This window comes from Schistocerca gregaria, chromosome 3 (assembly GCF_023897955.1).
Source record: "Schistocerca gregaria isolate iqSchGreg1 chromosome 3, iqSchGreg1.2, whole genome shotgun sequence".
NCBI classification, from domain to species: domain Eukaryota; kingdom Metazoa; phylum Arthropoda; class Insecta; order Orthoptera; family Acrididae; genus Schistocerca; species Schistocerca gregaria.
In genome coordinates, this window is record NC_064922.1 from 919,291,911 (window position 1) to 919,304,554 (window position 12,644).

General features: G+C 39.4%; 1 protein-coding gene across 1 annotated transcript; it reads left to right on the top strand.

Moving 5' to 3' along the window:
- The first annotated feature begins 5,738 nt into the window (after nucleotides 1-5,738).
- On the top strand, nucleotides 5,739-11,179 carry LOC126355734 (uncharacterized). Its single transcript, XM_050006103.1, has 3 exons — nucleotides 5,739-6,102; nucleotides 10,104-10,178; nucleotides 10,961-11,179. The coding sequence occupies exons 1-3, from the start codon at nucleotides 5,767-5,769 to the stop codon at nucleotides 11,009-11,011; spliced, it is 462 nt and encodes a 153-aa protein (XP_049862060.1). The 5' UTR covers nucleotides 5,739-5,766; the 3' UTR covers nucleotides 11,012-11,179.
- Nucleotides 11,180-12,644: the final 1,465 nt, after the last annotated feature.

A 12,644-nucleotide genomic window follows, 5' to 3' on the forward strand; every position in this document is an offset into this window, starting at 1 on the left:
TAAGTGTCTCATTTCCTAATCTAATTCCCTCAGCATCACCCGACTTAATCGACTACATTCCATTATCCTCGTTTTGCTTTTGTTGATGTTCATCTTATATCCTTCTCTCAAGACACTGTCCATTCCATTCAACTGCTCTTCCAAGTCCTTTGCTGTCTCTGACAGAATTACAGTATCATCAGCGAACCTCAAAGTTTTTATTCCTTCTCCATGGATATTAATACCTACTCCGAATTTTTCTTTTGTTTCCTTCACTGCTTGCTCAATATACAGATTGAATAACATTGGGGAGAGACTACAACCCTGTCTCACTCCCTTCCCAACCACTGCTTCCCTTTCATGTCCCTCGACTCTTATTACTGCTATCAGGTTTCAGTACAAATTGTAAATAGCCTTTCGCTCCCCGTGTTTTACCCCTGCCACCTTCAGATTTTGAAAGAGAGTATTCCAGTTAACATTGTCAAACACTTTCTCTAAGTCTACAAATGCTAGAAACGTAGGTTTGCCCTTCGTTAATCTACCTTCTAAGATACGTCGTAGGGTCAGTATTGCCTCAAGTGTTCCAACATTTCTACGGAATCCAAACTGATCTTCCCCGAGGTCGGCTTCTACTAGTTTTTCCATTCGTCTGTAAAGAATTCGCGTTAGTATTTTGAAGCTGTGACTTACTAAACTGATAGTTCGATAATTTTCACATCTGTCAACACCTGCTTTCTCTGGGATTGGAATTACTATATTCTTCTTGAAGTATGAGGGTATTTCACCTGTCTCGTACATGTTGCTCACCAGATGGAAGAGTTTTGTCAGGACTGGCTCTCCCAAGGCCGTCAGTAGTTCTAATGGAATGTTGTCTACTTCCGGGGCCTTGTTTCGACTCAGGTCTTTCAGTGCTCTGTCAAACTCTTCACGCAGTATCGTATCTCCCATTTCATCTTCATCTATATCCTCTTCCATTTCCATAATATTGTCCTCAAGTACATCGCCTTTGTATAGACCCTCTATATACTCCTTCCACCTTTCTGCTTTCCCTTCTTTGCTTAGAACTGGGTTTCCATCTGAGCTATTGATGTTCATACAAGTGGTTCTCTTATCTCCAAAGGTCTCTTTAATTTTCCTGTAGGCAGTATCTATCTTACCCCTAGTGAGATAAGCCTCTACCTCCTTACATGTGTCCTCTAGCCATCCCTGATTAGCCATTTTGCACTTCCTGTCGATCTCATTTTTCAGACGTCTGTATTCCTTTTTGCCTGCTTCATTTACTGCATTTTTGTATTTTCTCCTTTCATCAATTAATTTCAATATTTATTCTGTTACCCAAGCATTTCTACTAGACCTCGTCTTTTTACCTACTTGGTCCTCTGCTGCCTTCACTACTTCATCCCTCAAACTACCCATTCGTCTTCTACTGTATTTCTTTCCCCCATTCCTGTCAATTGTTCCCTTATGCTCTCCCTGAAACTCTGTACAACCTCTGGTTCCTTTAGTTTATCCAGGTCCCATCTCCTTAAATTCCCACGTTTTTGCAGTTTCTTCAGTTTTAATCTACAGGTCATAACCAATAGATTGTGATCAGAGTCCACATATGCCCCTGGAAATGTCTTACAATTTAAAACCTGGTTCCTAAATCTCTGTCTTACCATTATATAATCTATCTGAAACCGGTCAATATCTCCAGTCTTCTTCCTTGTGTACAACCTTCTTTTATGATTCTTGAACCAAGTGTTGCCTATGATTAAGTTGTGCTCTGTGCAAAATTCTTCCAGGCGGCTTCCTCTTTCATTTCTTAGCCCCAGTCCATATTCACCTACTACGTTTCCTTCTCTCCCTTTTCGTACTACCGAATTCCAGTCACCCATGACTATTAAATTTTCGTCACCCTTCACTATCTGAATAATTTCTTTTATTTCATCATACATTTCTTCAACTTCTTCGTCATCTGCAGAGCTAGTTGACATATAAACTTGTACTACTGTAGTAGGTGTGGGCTTCGTATCTATCTTGGCCACAATAATGCGTTCACTATGCTGTTTGTAGTAGCTTACCCGAATTCCTATTTTCCTATTCATTATTAAACCTACTCTTGCATTACCCCTATTTGATTTTGTGTCTATAACCCTGTAGTCATCTGCTGCCACCGAACTTCACTAATTCCCACTATATCTAACTTTAACCTATCCATTTCCCTTTTTAAATTTTCTAACCTACCTGCCCGATTAAGGGATCTGACATTCCACGCTCCGATCCGTAGAACGCCAGTTTTCTTTCTCCTGATAACGACATCCTCTTGAGTAGTCCCCGCCCGGAGATTCGAATGGGGAACTATTTTACCTCCGGAATATTTTACCCAAGAAGACGCCACCATCATTTAATCATACAGTAAAGCTGCATGCGCTCGGGTAAATTTACGGCCGTAGTTTCCCCCTGCTTTCAGCCGTTCGCAGTACCAACACAGCAAGGCCGTTTTCGTTATTGTTACAAGACCAGATCAGTCAATCATCCAGACTGTTGCCCCTGAAACTACTGAAAAGGCTGCTGCCCCTCTTCAGGAACCACACGTTTGTCTGGCCTCTCAACAGATACCCCTCCGTTGTGGTTGCACCTACGGTACGGCTATCTGTATCGCTGAGGCACGCAAGCCTCCCCACCAACGGCAAGGTCCATGGTTCATGGGAGAAGGATACTGATTATAAGCTAACTATTAACAGTACGAGAGCATGGTCTACTGCATGACTAGATCGAAAGGCATCCCATCGATGACAGCCGAACATGGAGCACAGTCTGTAATCGGTGTAGTTGGTATAAGACTGTACATCTTCAGTTATGCCAAAGTTATTCATTTATTAAATTAATGTTTCCTGGCACTGTAAAATTACTGAAGCATAGTATTTGTGACCCGTAGACTCCTCCTACTGAGTGGCAAAAGACAACTTTCATTAGCAAATATTCATTGATAACAATTACTTGATTCGCGCCAGAATAAGTATACTTTCCCTACCTATTTCTTTGATGAAGTGACGAACGATTTCTACTCTGCTCTGAAAGCGCCAGATGGCCAATCGTCTGTGCTAGTCAAAGTGGGAACCTACTTCTCGCTCCTTACTCCGTACGTACTACAGCGATGACACATTCACTTTACGTATGTAAAACAGCAGAACTGCAAATAAAGAAAAATGTGCTCTTGTCTGCAAATAGGGGATACCTTACAAGCTACAGCGACAGAAGCGCCTCATTGGGAGGGATGTATGGTTGATTCTTTAAGTCACAAACATCCTAAGAACACTGTTCTTTTTTTACTGTTTTTTCTACGTAATTTACGAAATAATTATTTTGTTTTTTGTCTCTCAGGCAGTAGTCATTGTATCGCTAGACGTGGAAGATCCTACCACCAACAGAATATGTCGCCAGTAAGAGGCACGGATATGTACTTTCATGTGTAAAAAGATGTGGCATTTCATCCGTCGCTTCGTTTTGTGTTTCAGTCTTTAGGGCATACATTGCCGAAATTACGCCTTTCATTTTTATTTTTATACTGTGCGAGATTAGACTTCACCCAGTCTCTGCAATAAGACACAATTTACAGTAAAACTGATTCAAATTGTTCTGAGAACTATGGGACTTAACATCTGAGGTCATCAGTCCCGAAGACTTATAATTACTTAAACCTAACGAACCTAAGGACAGCACACACATCCATGCCCTAGACAGGATTCGAACCTGTGACCGTAGCAGCAGCGCGGTTCCAGACTGAAGCGCCTAGAATCGTTCGGCCACAACGGCTGGCAATTTGCAGTACGTTCACATAAGTGGAACCTGATGCTAATGATTCTCAAGCAACTACTGTACCTATGTAAGATTTACGAGATAACACAGTACCATCACACGAAAATTTTGAATTAAGAAGTATATTCAACACATATTGCATGCAATTATGGGCACTTTAGTAAATATGAACGAGCTGCTAACACGGAAAAGTGAAACCCAATTAGACATTGTCGCACACAGCATGGTAAGCTGAGGTGACAGCTATAGACGTATAGAAATGAAAGGGAATGATATAAGTACGAACGTACGAGGCGTCTTTTTTAAGTAGGTACCGTTTTGAAATTAAAAAAAGACATGCTAAGATACCTTAATAATTCTATATTTACATGAAAGCCTGTACCTTAATCTACTTTTCTACATAGTTTCCGTCAATATTGAGGCACTTGTCATAACTTTGTACCAGTTTTTAAATACCCTCCTCATAGAAGTCTGCCACCTGACTTGTTAACCACTGCGTCACCACTGTTTTGACTTCGTCATCGTCTTGAAGATGCTGACCACCCAGGTGTTTCTTCAAATGCAGGAACAGATGGTAGTCACTGGGCGCAAGATAGGGGCTGTACGGAGGATGATCTAGGGTTTCCCATCGAAAAGATGTGATGAGATCTTTGGTCTGATTCGCCACATGCGGACAGGCATTGTCTTGCAGCAAAACGATGTCCTTGCTCAACTTCCATGGACTGTTGCTTTGATTCTGGTGCGACCTAGGCCACCCATGTTTAATCGCCCGTAACAATTTGGCTTCAGACACCATCACCGTCGTTGTGGTACCGCTCAAGGGAAGTCAATGAATGCACTGTCTAAACGTTTGGTTTTGTGCACATCCGTCAGCATTTTCCGTACCCAACGTGCGCACAATTTTCGGTAATTCAAGTGTTGGGTCACAATATCATACAAAACACTACGAGAAACATTAGGAAAGTCATCCTGCAAGGGGGAAATCGTAAAGCGTCTGTTTCCTCTCATCTTATTGTCCCCTTCCTGCATCAAACTTTCATTAACGACCGAAGGACGCCCACTCCGTTGTTCATCATGCACATTTGTGCGGCCATCTTTAAATGCTCTGACACATTTTCTTACCATTCCATCACTCATAATGTTTTCTCCGTAAACTGCACAGATCTCATGATGAATATCGATCGCTTTTAGGCCTTTAGCACTAAGAAATCTTATAACAGCCCGTACTTCCCAGGCAGCGGGACTCACGATTATCAGAGGCATCTTAAACTCTCAGTACACAACGTAAACAAGGAAGAATCGGACTGTAATGGCGTCAGTGCATGGATTAAGGTACAGGCTTTCATGTAAAAATAAAATTAATGAGATATCTTAGCACGTCTTTTTTTAAATTTCAAAGCGATACTTACTTAAAAAACACGCTTCGTATTTTATTCACTGGCTGACAGACGGATTTATAGAGCAACGTCAAACGCGATCTTACCTATAACTACTTTATTATCTTACCTATAATTTCTGGGTACCTTCTCGAAAGTGGTTGAAACGAAGTAAAAATTTGCTCCCCAATATTATTTTACAGAAAACTGCTGTAGATTGTATATACTGTTCGCTCCTATAACTAAGAAGTGATTTACGATTAAAAGGCCGTAAGTTAATGAAATCAACTTGTCGCATGTAATTATGACATCTGACGGTCCAAAACAGCTTTCAAGTTATTGACATTAAAATGACACTGTGCAGTGCACCTTTGGAATGAAGTAAGCTATTCGAGTGTTGTGTATCTGAAGTCGCGAGAGGCGCGACAAATAACATCAGCTGTGTTATTATCCGGTGGTAAACGGTTCTACGGAAAAATATCTGTCACGGAGGATGTAACGGCGGGCTCGTTAAGGCCTCGCCGCGTTCTCTGGAAGCCGAACGACGCTGACGGGTGGCTCGCTATAAAACGGCACGCACGCCGGCAACGTACCAGAGTCATCCTCTGCCATGGCAAACCGAAGTGTCCTGGCCTGCTGCGTTCTGGCGCTGCTGGTGAGCAGCTGCTCCGCCAAGCCGGAGGCCCTCGGCGGCTTGCTCGGCGGTGTCGTCGGCACCGTAGGGGGCGTCGTCGGCGGCGTTGTCGAAGGCGTGGCCCAGACGGCCATCAGCCTCCTCGAGCTGCCCAGGGTCCTGCTGCTCACCGGCCTCGACTTCTTCCTCAACATCTTCCAAGTCTGCCCTCCCCTCAAAGCGCCGCTCTACGACGTCGTGTACCCTCAGGGAACGCTCACTGTGGAATTCGTCAACACTAGGCTCAACCAGTGCGTCACTATTCTGAACCAGGTAAGACAAGAAATCTTTCAAAAACTCAGATGTTGACGTAGCTATAGCTTTCTTTCTGTATGTACTTCACAACCATCAAATGCTGGGTACGTATTGGCAATGTGATTCCCAACCTTCCTGCAGTCATAAGAAGTCGGTGTCGCACGTATAAAATTGTACCAGGGATCCTCGGGGAATTAAACTGGAATCCTTTGAAAAAACGCGGCATTGTTCTCGTGAAATACGATTTCAAATGGTGCAAATGGCTGTGAGCACTATGGGACTTAACAGCTATGGTCATCAGTCCCCTAGAACTTAGAACTACTTAAACCTAACTAACTTATGGACAGCACACAACACCCAGCCATCATGAGGCAGAGAAAATCCCTGACAAGAAATACGACTTGATGCACTTAGAAAATCTGTATTCGACCATTATGCTGACGCCATCGTATACTTCTCGTAGGGGTCATGAGAATAACAGAAATTAGGCATACAGACCTATTTTTCCCTCACTCCATACATGATTGAATTAGGGCAGAAAACCTATAATATCCATACGAAGTACCCAGCACTATGCACTATATAATGACTTGTGAAATGTATATGTAGACCATTATACCTGGACGAAATCTGATGTCACCTAATACATAAAGAAAAATTTTGCAGAAATCTACATTTTCGATTGAAAATTAATTGAACACCATTTCTTTTAAAATAAAACTAAATAATAGTTACAATTATAATGAATATAACACAGACGTTTCATACGTGCTTTCATAAACCAAGGCATAATGAGTAAATGAGACGGTTCGTACTGCTTATGTCTAACAATCTTTTATATTAGGTTTATTCTTGTGCAATGCACATAGCAAGTCACATTTCTATCTAACGTAGCTCCTCGCTTTTTTTTTCATTTGCTCTCAAAGTCTAAAACCTACTTTCACATGTATAAGTCTTGCCGAGTGGTATCAGTATTCTTAAGTCATTTTCAGATTCTCACCATAATGTTAACAGCTCTGTTTTATGAAAGCTTATTTTCATTGTCTTGTCTTCGTTGAGTCCTTGAAAGTATAGTTTCAACAGAATTTCGATGAATATACCAGGACTATTCGGAAAGTAAGAAACGATCGGTTGCGAAATCGAAACCACAGTGAAAGTGTAGCTTTGTACCAAGTTTACCAAAACTTTGGTCATAGAAGGCATCTTCCTCCGCTTTTCCAATTTTCTATGCTGGAAGCAACTCGTTGTATCTGCCAAAATGTTGTCTCCATGGCCAGCGGTTCGTCTGAGCAGAGATTAAAGACAGAGAGAGCCAAGTCTGGGTTGTATGGTCAGGAATCATAATAGCCCTCCTATGTGCTTTCATTCAACGGAAATGGTCTTAGAATGCCAATGTCCACTTCTTGATTTTCCAGGTAACGTAAGCACTCGCTAAAAGAAACTATAGGCTAAATTGATGACAAATGCTGAGTGAAAGGGCAGTTTTTCATTACTTGAAAATATCAGCATTCAAGTTCCGGAGTCTTAGAAAAGTCCTTCTCTTCACCTATATCTTGCTTGCTAAACCTACAATTCGAAGAAAACAGGCAATCTTCGCATGTGCAGTTACAATAGGTATAACAGATCCGAAACAAATACATTATCCGTGTTTTGGAAACTACATTTTCGTTTTAGTTGTTTCAAAATACAAACAAACAGAATCGGCCCCACAGGCACTACCATCCACCCCCCCCCCCCCCTCCCACCAACGCGGTCTCTATCATGCGATCAACAAAATATTTACAAATTTTACATCCCACCTTTTCAGCTATTTATATGGTAAACTACACTATTGCTATGATCTGTATATTACCAGTTTACTGTCCAATACTTGGAACTTGTACAGGAAAATATTTCACTTACTTGGTTTTCTTTGTTGCGGATAGTAAGAAATGCACTGAGAGTTTAGCCAAATCTGAGGAACCAACTAGGCTTGCATTTTACATCACATGTACAACGGTTCAGTCAGTGAACCAACAATGAACAAAAAGAAAGGCAAAAATTTTGTCCAACCACTGGACTCTCCTCGCAACACAAGGGCGAGTTGCTGTAAGATTTTATTGCTGACTGCACGCAAAGTTTCAAAGTTCACAGATTCTTTTCATAAGCTGTGGCTTTCGCCGCATCTTTCGAGCTCAATCCGTGAACAGGGTTCTATTCTGACTGTTGAGAGGGGCAGCCTTCCCTTCGCCGTGGCACTAGGAGGGGAGGGTGGCGAGCTCGTCGCCTTGGTCGCGTTTTACCCTCGGTAAAGATCCCCGGTACTCACCTGATAGTAGGAAGAGTACTTAATGGTACGAGGAAAAGCCCCCTTCCTAAACGGAACTGAACCCGGGACACTCAGACTCCGCTAGACCACCACGGAAACTACCGCCACAAATATAAGCATTGAAAACGATCGCTGCAAGTCGGTCGAAAATTGGCCAATTTAGTTGTTTTAGTAATTTACAAAGACGCAGCCCAATGCCCAAATTATTTTATCTAAATAAATAAATAAAACACACTAACATTATACAGTCACGACTGAATTTTCGATGTAAAAACACCCCTTAAAAGAACACTGCACATTTTTTTATGGTTGATATACAGGAGAGTCGTGACAGAAGTCGGTTGAAGGAGGCGAGTCTTCTTCAGTTTATGAGGAAAGGCTTATCAGTGTGTACGGTGTAGGCGAATGTAATGTGGTTAATATATCCCGACAAATTAGGGTCGCAGTCGCAATTGGGAGACTTCGGCAAATGAACACTGAGCAGATGGGTTGCAAAACTCCCCGTGTTTAAATCGTACCATAACAGTGGATATTCCCTTTCTATGACAACCAAAGAAACGAACACGGCTGTGGAAGTACTGGAAATTGAATTTCTACTTATTGTTTTCCCTTGGAGCAAGATGTAGGGTTCTATTCTTTTTACCACTCGGATATTGCTCCCTCTATCTCCAAGAAAATGGTGAAATTGTGTAACTTTAGTGATGTGGACGGGTAATTTTAGGTGACTGAAAGTACTGTTTCTACTCGTAATTCGAGCTATATGAGCATTTATCCATCTCTATGGACAAATGATTGTTAAATGACTAAAGAACTGAAATATTCGTATAAATATCAATGACAGTAGATCGAAACCGACATAACACTATTTTTCTTTAGCGCGCATAAATAATAAATAAACAGATTTATATCTTTCGTAAAATAAAGAACAACCACTCAAGTCACAGTTGTGATTTTATTTCAATATACGATGCATTTCAAGCCGTGGGAGTTCATCTTCAAATGCATGACAGTCTGCATGGTTTTTTCCAGGTTTAGTGGATTTCTGGTTTATTTCCAGTAGTGGATAAATGATTCTGAAGCACAGTATGAGTAAGCATATTAATGTACATATATTCACTTTTCACACGACAGCACATTGGTTTGCCAATGTGCTGTAGAATGAAAAGTGTTTATATAGGTACATAAACTCTTTTACTCAACAATGGTTCAAAATCACATATACAATATTGGAAACAGATCAGAATTAACCAAATGTGTTGTAGAGTAAAAAGTGAGTATATGTACATAAACATATTTCTAATTCGTGATTCGGCGGGTGCCAGCCTTTAGAGAAATTTTTCTATGTTTCTATTTCTTAATGATTGTGTTCATTCCCGTACTTCCGAATTTGTTGACAATATGTTGCTTAACATTATTGAGGAAACATGAGAAAGAAAATGGAAGATGATGGACATTCTCTGTTTTATTTTCTGGATGAAATAAAATTCCTCCTGAATTTGAATTTGGTACTAATTATGATGAAGAGCCCAAGGGTTTCCAAAAAATGTATGGGTATGACACTCGTCGAATGTGATGGACTTCAAATATGCGACACGCCTGGAAGCCGACAGTTTTTCACAGCCATATACACACGGATACTCTATATTTATGAACAGTGTTAATTGTGTTTGTGCATAAATAGCATTAAATGGGACCATAATTTTTTTTTCAGTTGGTCGCCCAGAAGCAGCTTACTCTCGTTCAGGCACAAGATATATTGGCGCAGGTACAACTACAACTCAAAGCGGTAAGCAGAATCTTTTACTTGAATTAAGTAAGAAATTATTGACTATAGCATAATAAATAGTTTGCTCGTTAATTATCTTTCGAATAAAACTGAAGTCAAAAGTGTCTTCTACGCTAAGAGATTTTCTCATTCTTACCTTCGTGAAATTCTGCTTAATACATAAGCAGAGGGCTTTTTCCTCTGTAATTTTATTATTAAACAATTAGTTCGTTACAATGAATGTATAAAAGAAGTAACTATGCACTGTATTACAAAATTCAGTATCCTTGACATTAAAAACTAAGCATATGATACCAGAAAACTGGATATAGAAGTTTTACATGACTGATGTAAATTAGTGTAGTATTATATTAATCGTATCCTTAATATCAAAGATTTCAAAAGTAAAGCTTTATTAAGAAGTTATTAAGGAAGTGTAGCACTTATCTCCAGGCAGTAAATAAAATTTGTTAGAACAAAAAGAAATAAAACATGACCACAGAGGGGTACTGGTCCCCTTCATAAAGTAACAGCATTTGTTAAGCCATTGCTAAAAATAGTGATCTTTAGAACATGCTACGATAAGCTGGAATTCTTGGGATAATTTCTTGGAGGAATACCATTCAGTTTCCTCCACAGACTTCCAATAATATAGCAGTTCCAGAAATAGACCAATCAGTTAAATTATATTTATTTTTAAATTATATGGGGTGTACATAAAGTATGGGAAGACTTTCAATTATTTATTTTGACGAAACCTAAACACTGTACGGCAACATTCCACATATTCCTCTTTCTTACAGGTGCTGGCTGGTAAGCTTAACACTGCACTTCTGGTTCCTGTGCATTTATGAAGAGACCAAGGGGCCGGCATATACAGACGTTCCTTACTGACTGAAAAAGTTTTACTTTTTGATCAATCATTAGTTAGACCAACATCACTGGTGAACGAAAATAATCAATTGTTAATTTTCAATAATGTCTGATATGCAGATTTGAAATAAATGATATCCTCGCTTGTATTTGGTATCTACTTTTCACTTAGTTTTCTGTCTTTATCCCACATTTTTGTTCACTTGTTGCACATATATCTCCATTTTCCATGTCATATCACTTAATACATCTAAATATCTAAGAAACATGACCTGATACGATGAAGCACACAGAAGGATAACGTAAAGAATACTTAATAAAACACATTTATTACAATAAAAATGATTTTGATAGTTAAAGATTCTCCAAGATATCTTATGGCATCAGACTTACTAGTGGCAAGAATTCTTCAGGGTACAATAATAGGGCCAATTCTTTTCCTGAGATGTATCAATGGTCAATGATTATCCCAGTAGTATTAAGTCCTCGGGAAAAATCCTCTTTGCTGATTACATCAAATTTACTGTCACTGAGAAAACAACATGACTTATTGCAGAGAAAGCAAACTGAACCATCAAGTAAGTTTGTAAGTGGTCAATATGCAATAAAGTTGCGTTGAATATTTGCCATAGGTTTCATTCTAATGGGAAAAATAACCCTGTTAAACACAGTTTGGATCTTTATGCACTGCTTAAAACAACGTAATTTCTAAAGATGATTAGTGATTCTCATTTGATTTGTATGAATCCAAAAAGACTCTTGCAAACAGAACGTCATATGGTTGTTATGCCCTTAGAGTCCTGTCATGAGTGTGTAATAACCTGCACCTTTTAGTAACAACACATTCGCTTCTTACCTACAATCTATTTTTGTTATGAAATTATACAAAATATTAACACAGCTTTCAAACTACACTAAAGGAACATGAGATTAATAACCAAACATAGTAATTAGGTTCATTTTAAAGATCAGTTAAAGACATTGGCGTTTTAAGCAATAAAAATGAACCCAGTCAATAAAACGAAATAACTCGTAATTAGAGATGGCAAGAAGCAATCTGATTTGCTTTCAAGAAGCTTTTAATTGCCAAGATCTCATTAAATACTACTATACGTGATATACTTCAACGGTTAAGACTGTCATCTTGTGATTTTCTAAATAATCTTGTTGTTATATGTCCTTCTCCGTTATGGCTATCAAGCATGTCATGTTGACATTGTAGTGGATAGTATGTAACACATTCTACGCAGGTTTGTTAAAAATGAAAACAGGTTTGTAACAAATAAAAACAATACAGTTAAAAAGCACCTTGTCTGCAAATGTCTTATAAACAAATTAACATCTAACAAGCATCAGTGGAGTGTAATTTTTGTTGACATCCACTGTCAAAAAAGGTGCTTTTTAACTCTATTGTTTTTTTGTGACGAACCTGGTTTCATTACTAACAAACCTTTCGGAATGTGTCACACGCTATCCACTACAATGTCAACATGATATGTGTGGTAGACACAACGGAACAGGATATATAATAACAAGATTTTTTTGAAGATCAGAAAATGACAGTCTTAACTATTGAAACAGGTCATCGGGAATGATTCGTATTTAATGCGATCT

Excerpts from the sequence above, each read along its gene's own strand:
- LOC126355734 (XM_050006103.1), top strand. The coding sequence starts at position 5,767 with ATGGCAAACCGAAGTGTCCTGGCCTGCTGCGTTCTGGCGCTGCTGGTG. Across the intron at positions 6,103-10,103 it reads GCGTCACTATTCTGAACCAG|TTGGTCGCCCAGAAGCAGCT; the intron begins GTAAGACAAGAA and ends TTTTTTTTTCAG. Across the intron at positions 10,179-10,960 it reads TACAACTACAACTCAAAGCG|GTGCTGGCTGGTAAGCTTAA; the intron begins GTAAGCAGAATC and ends TCTTTCTTACAG.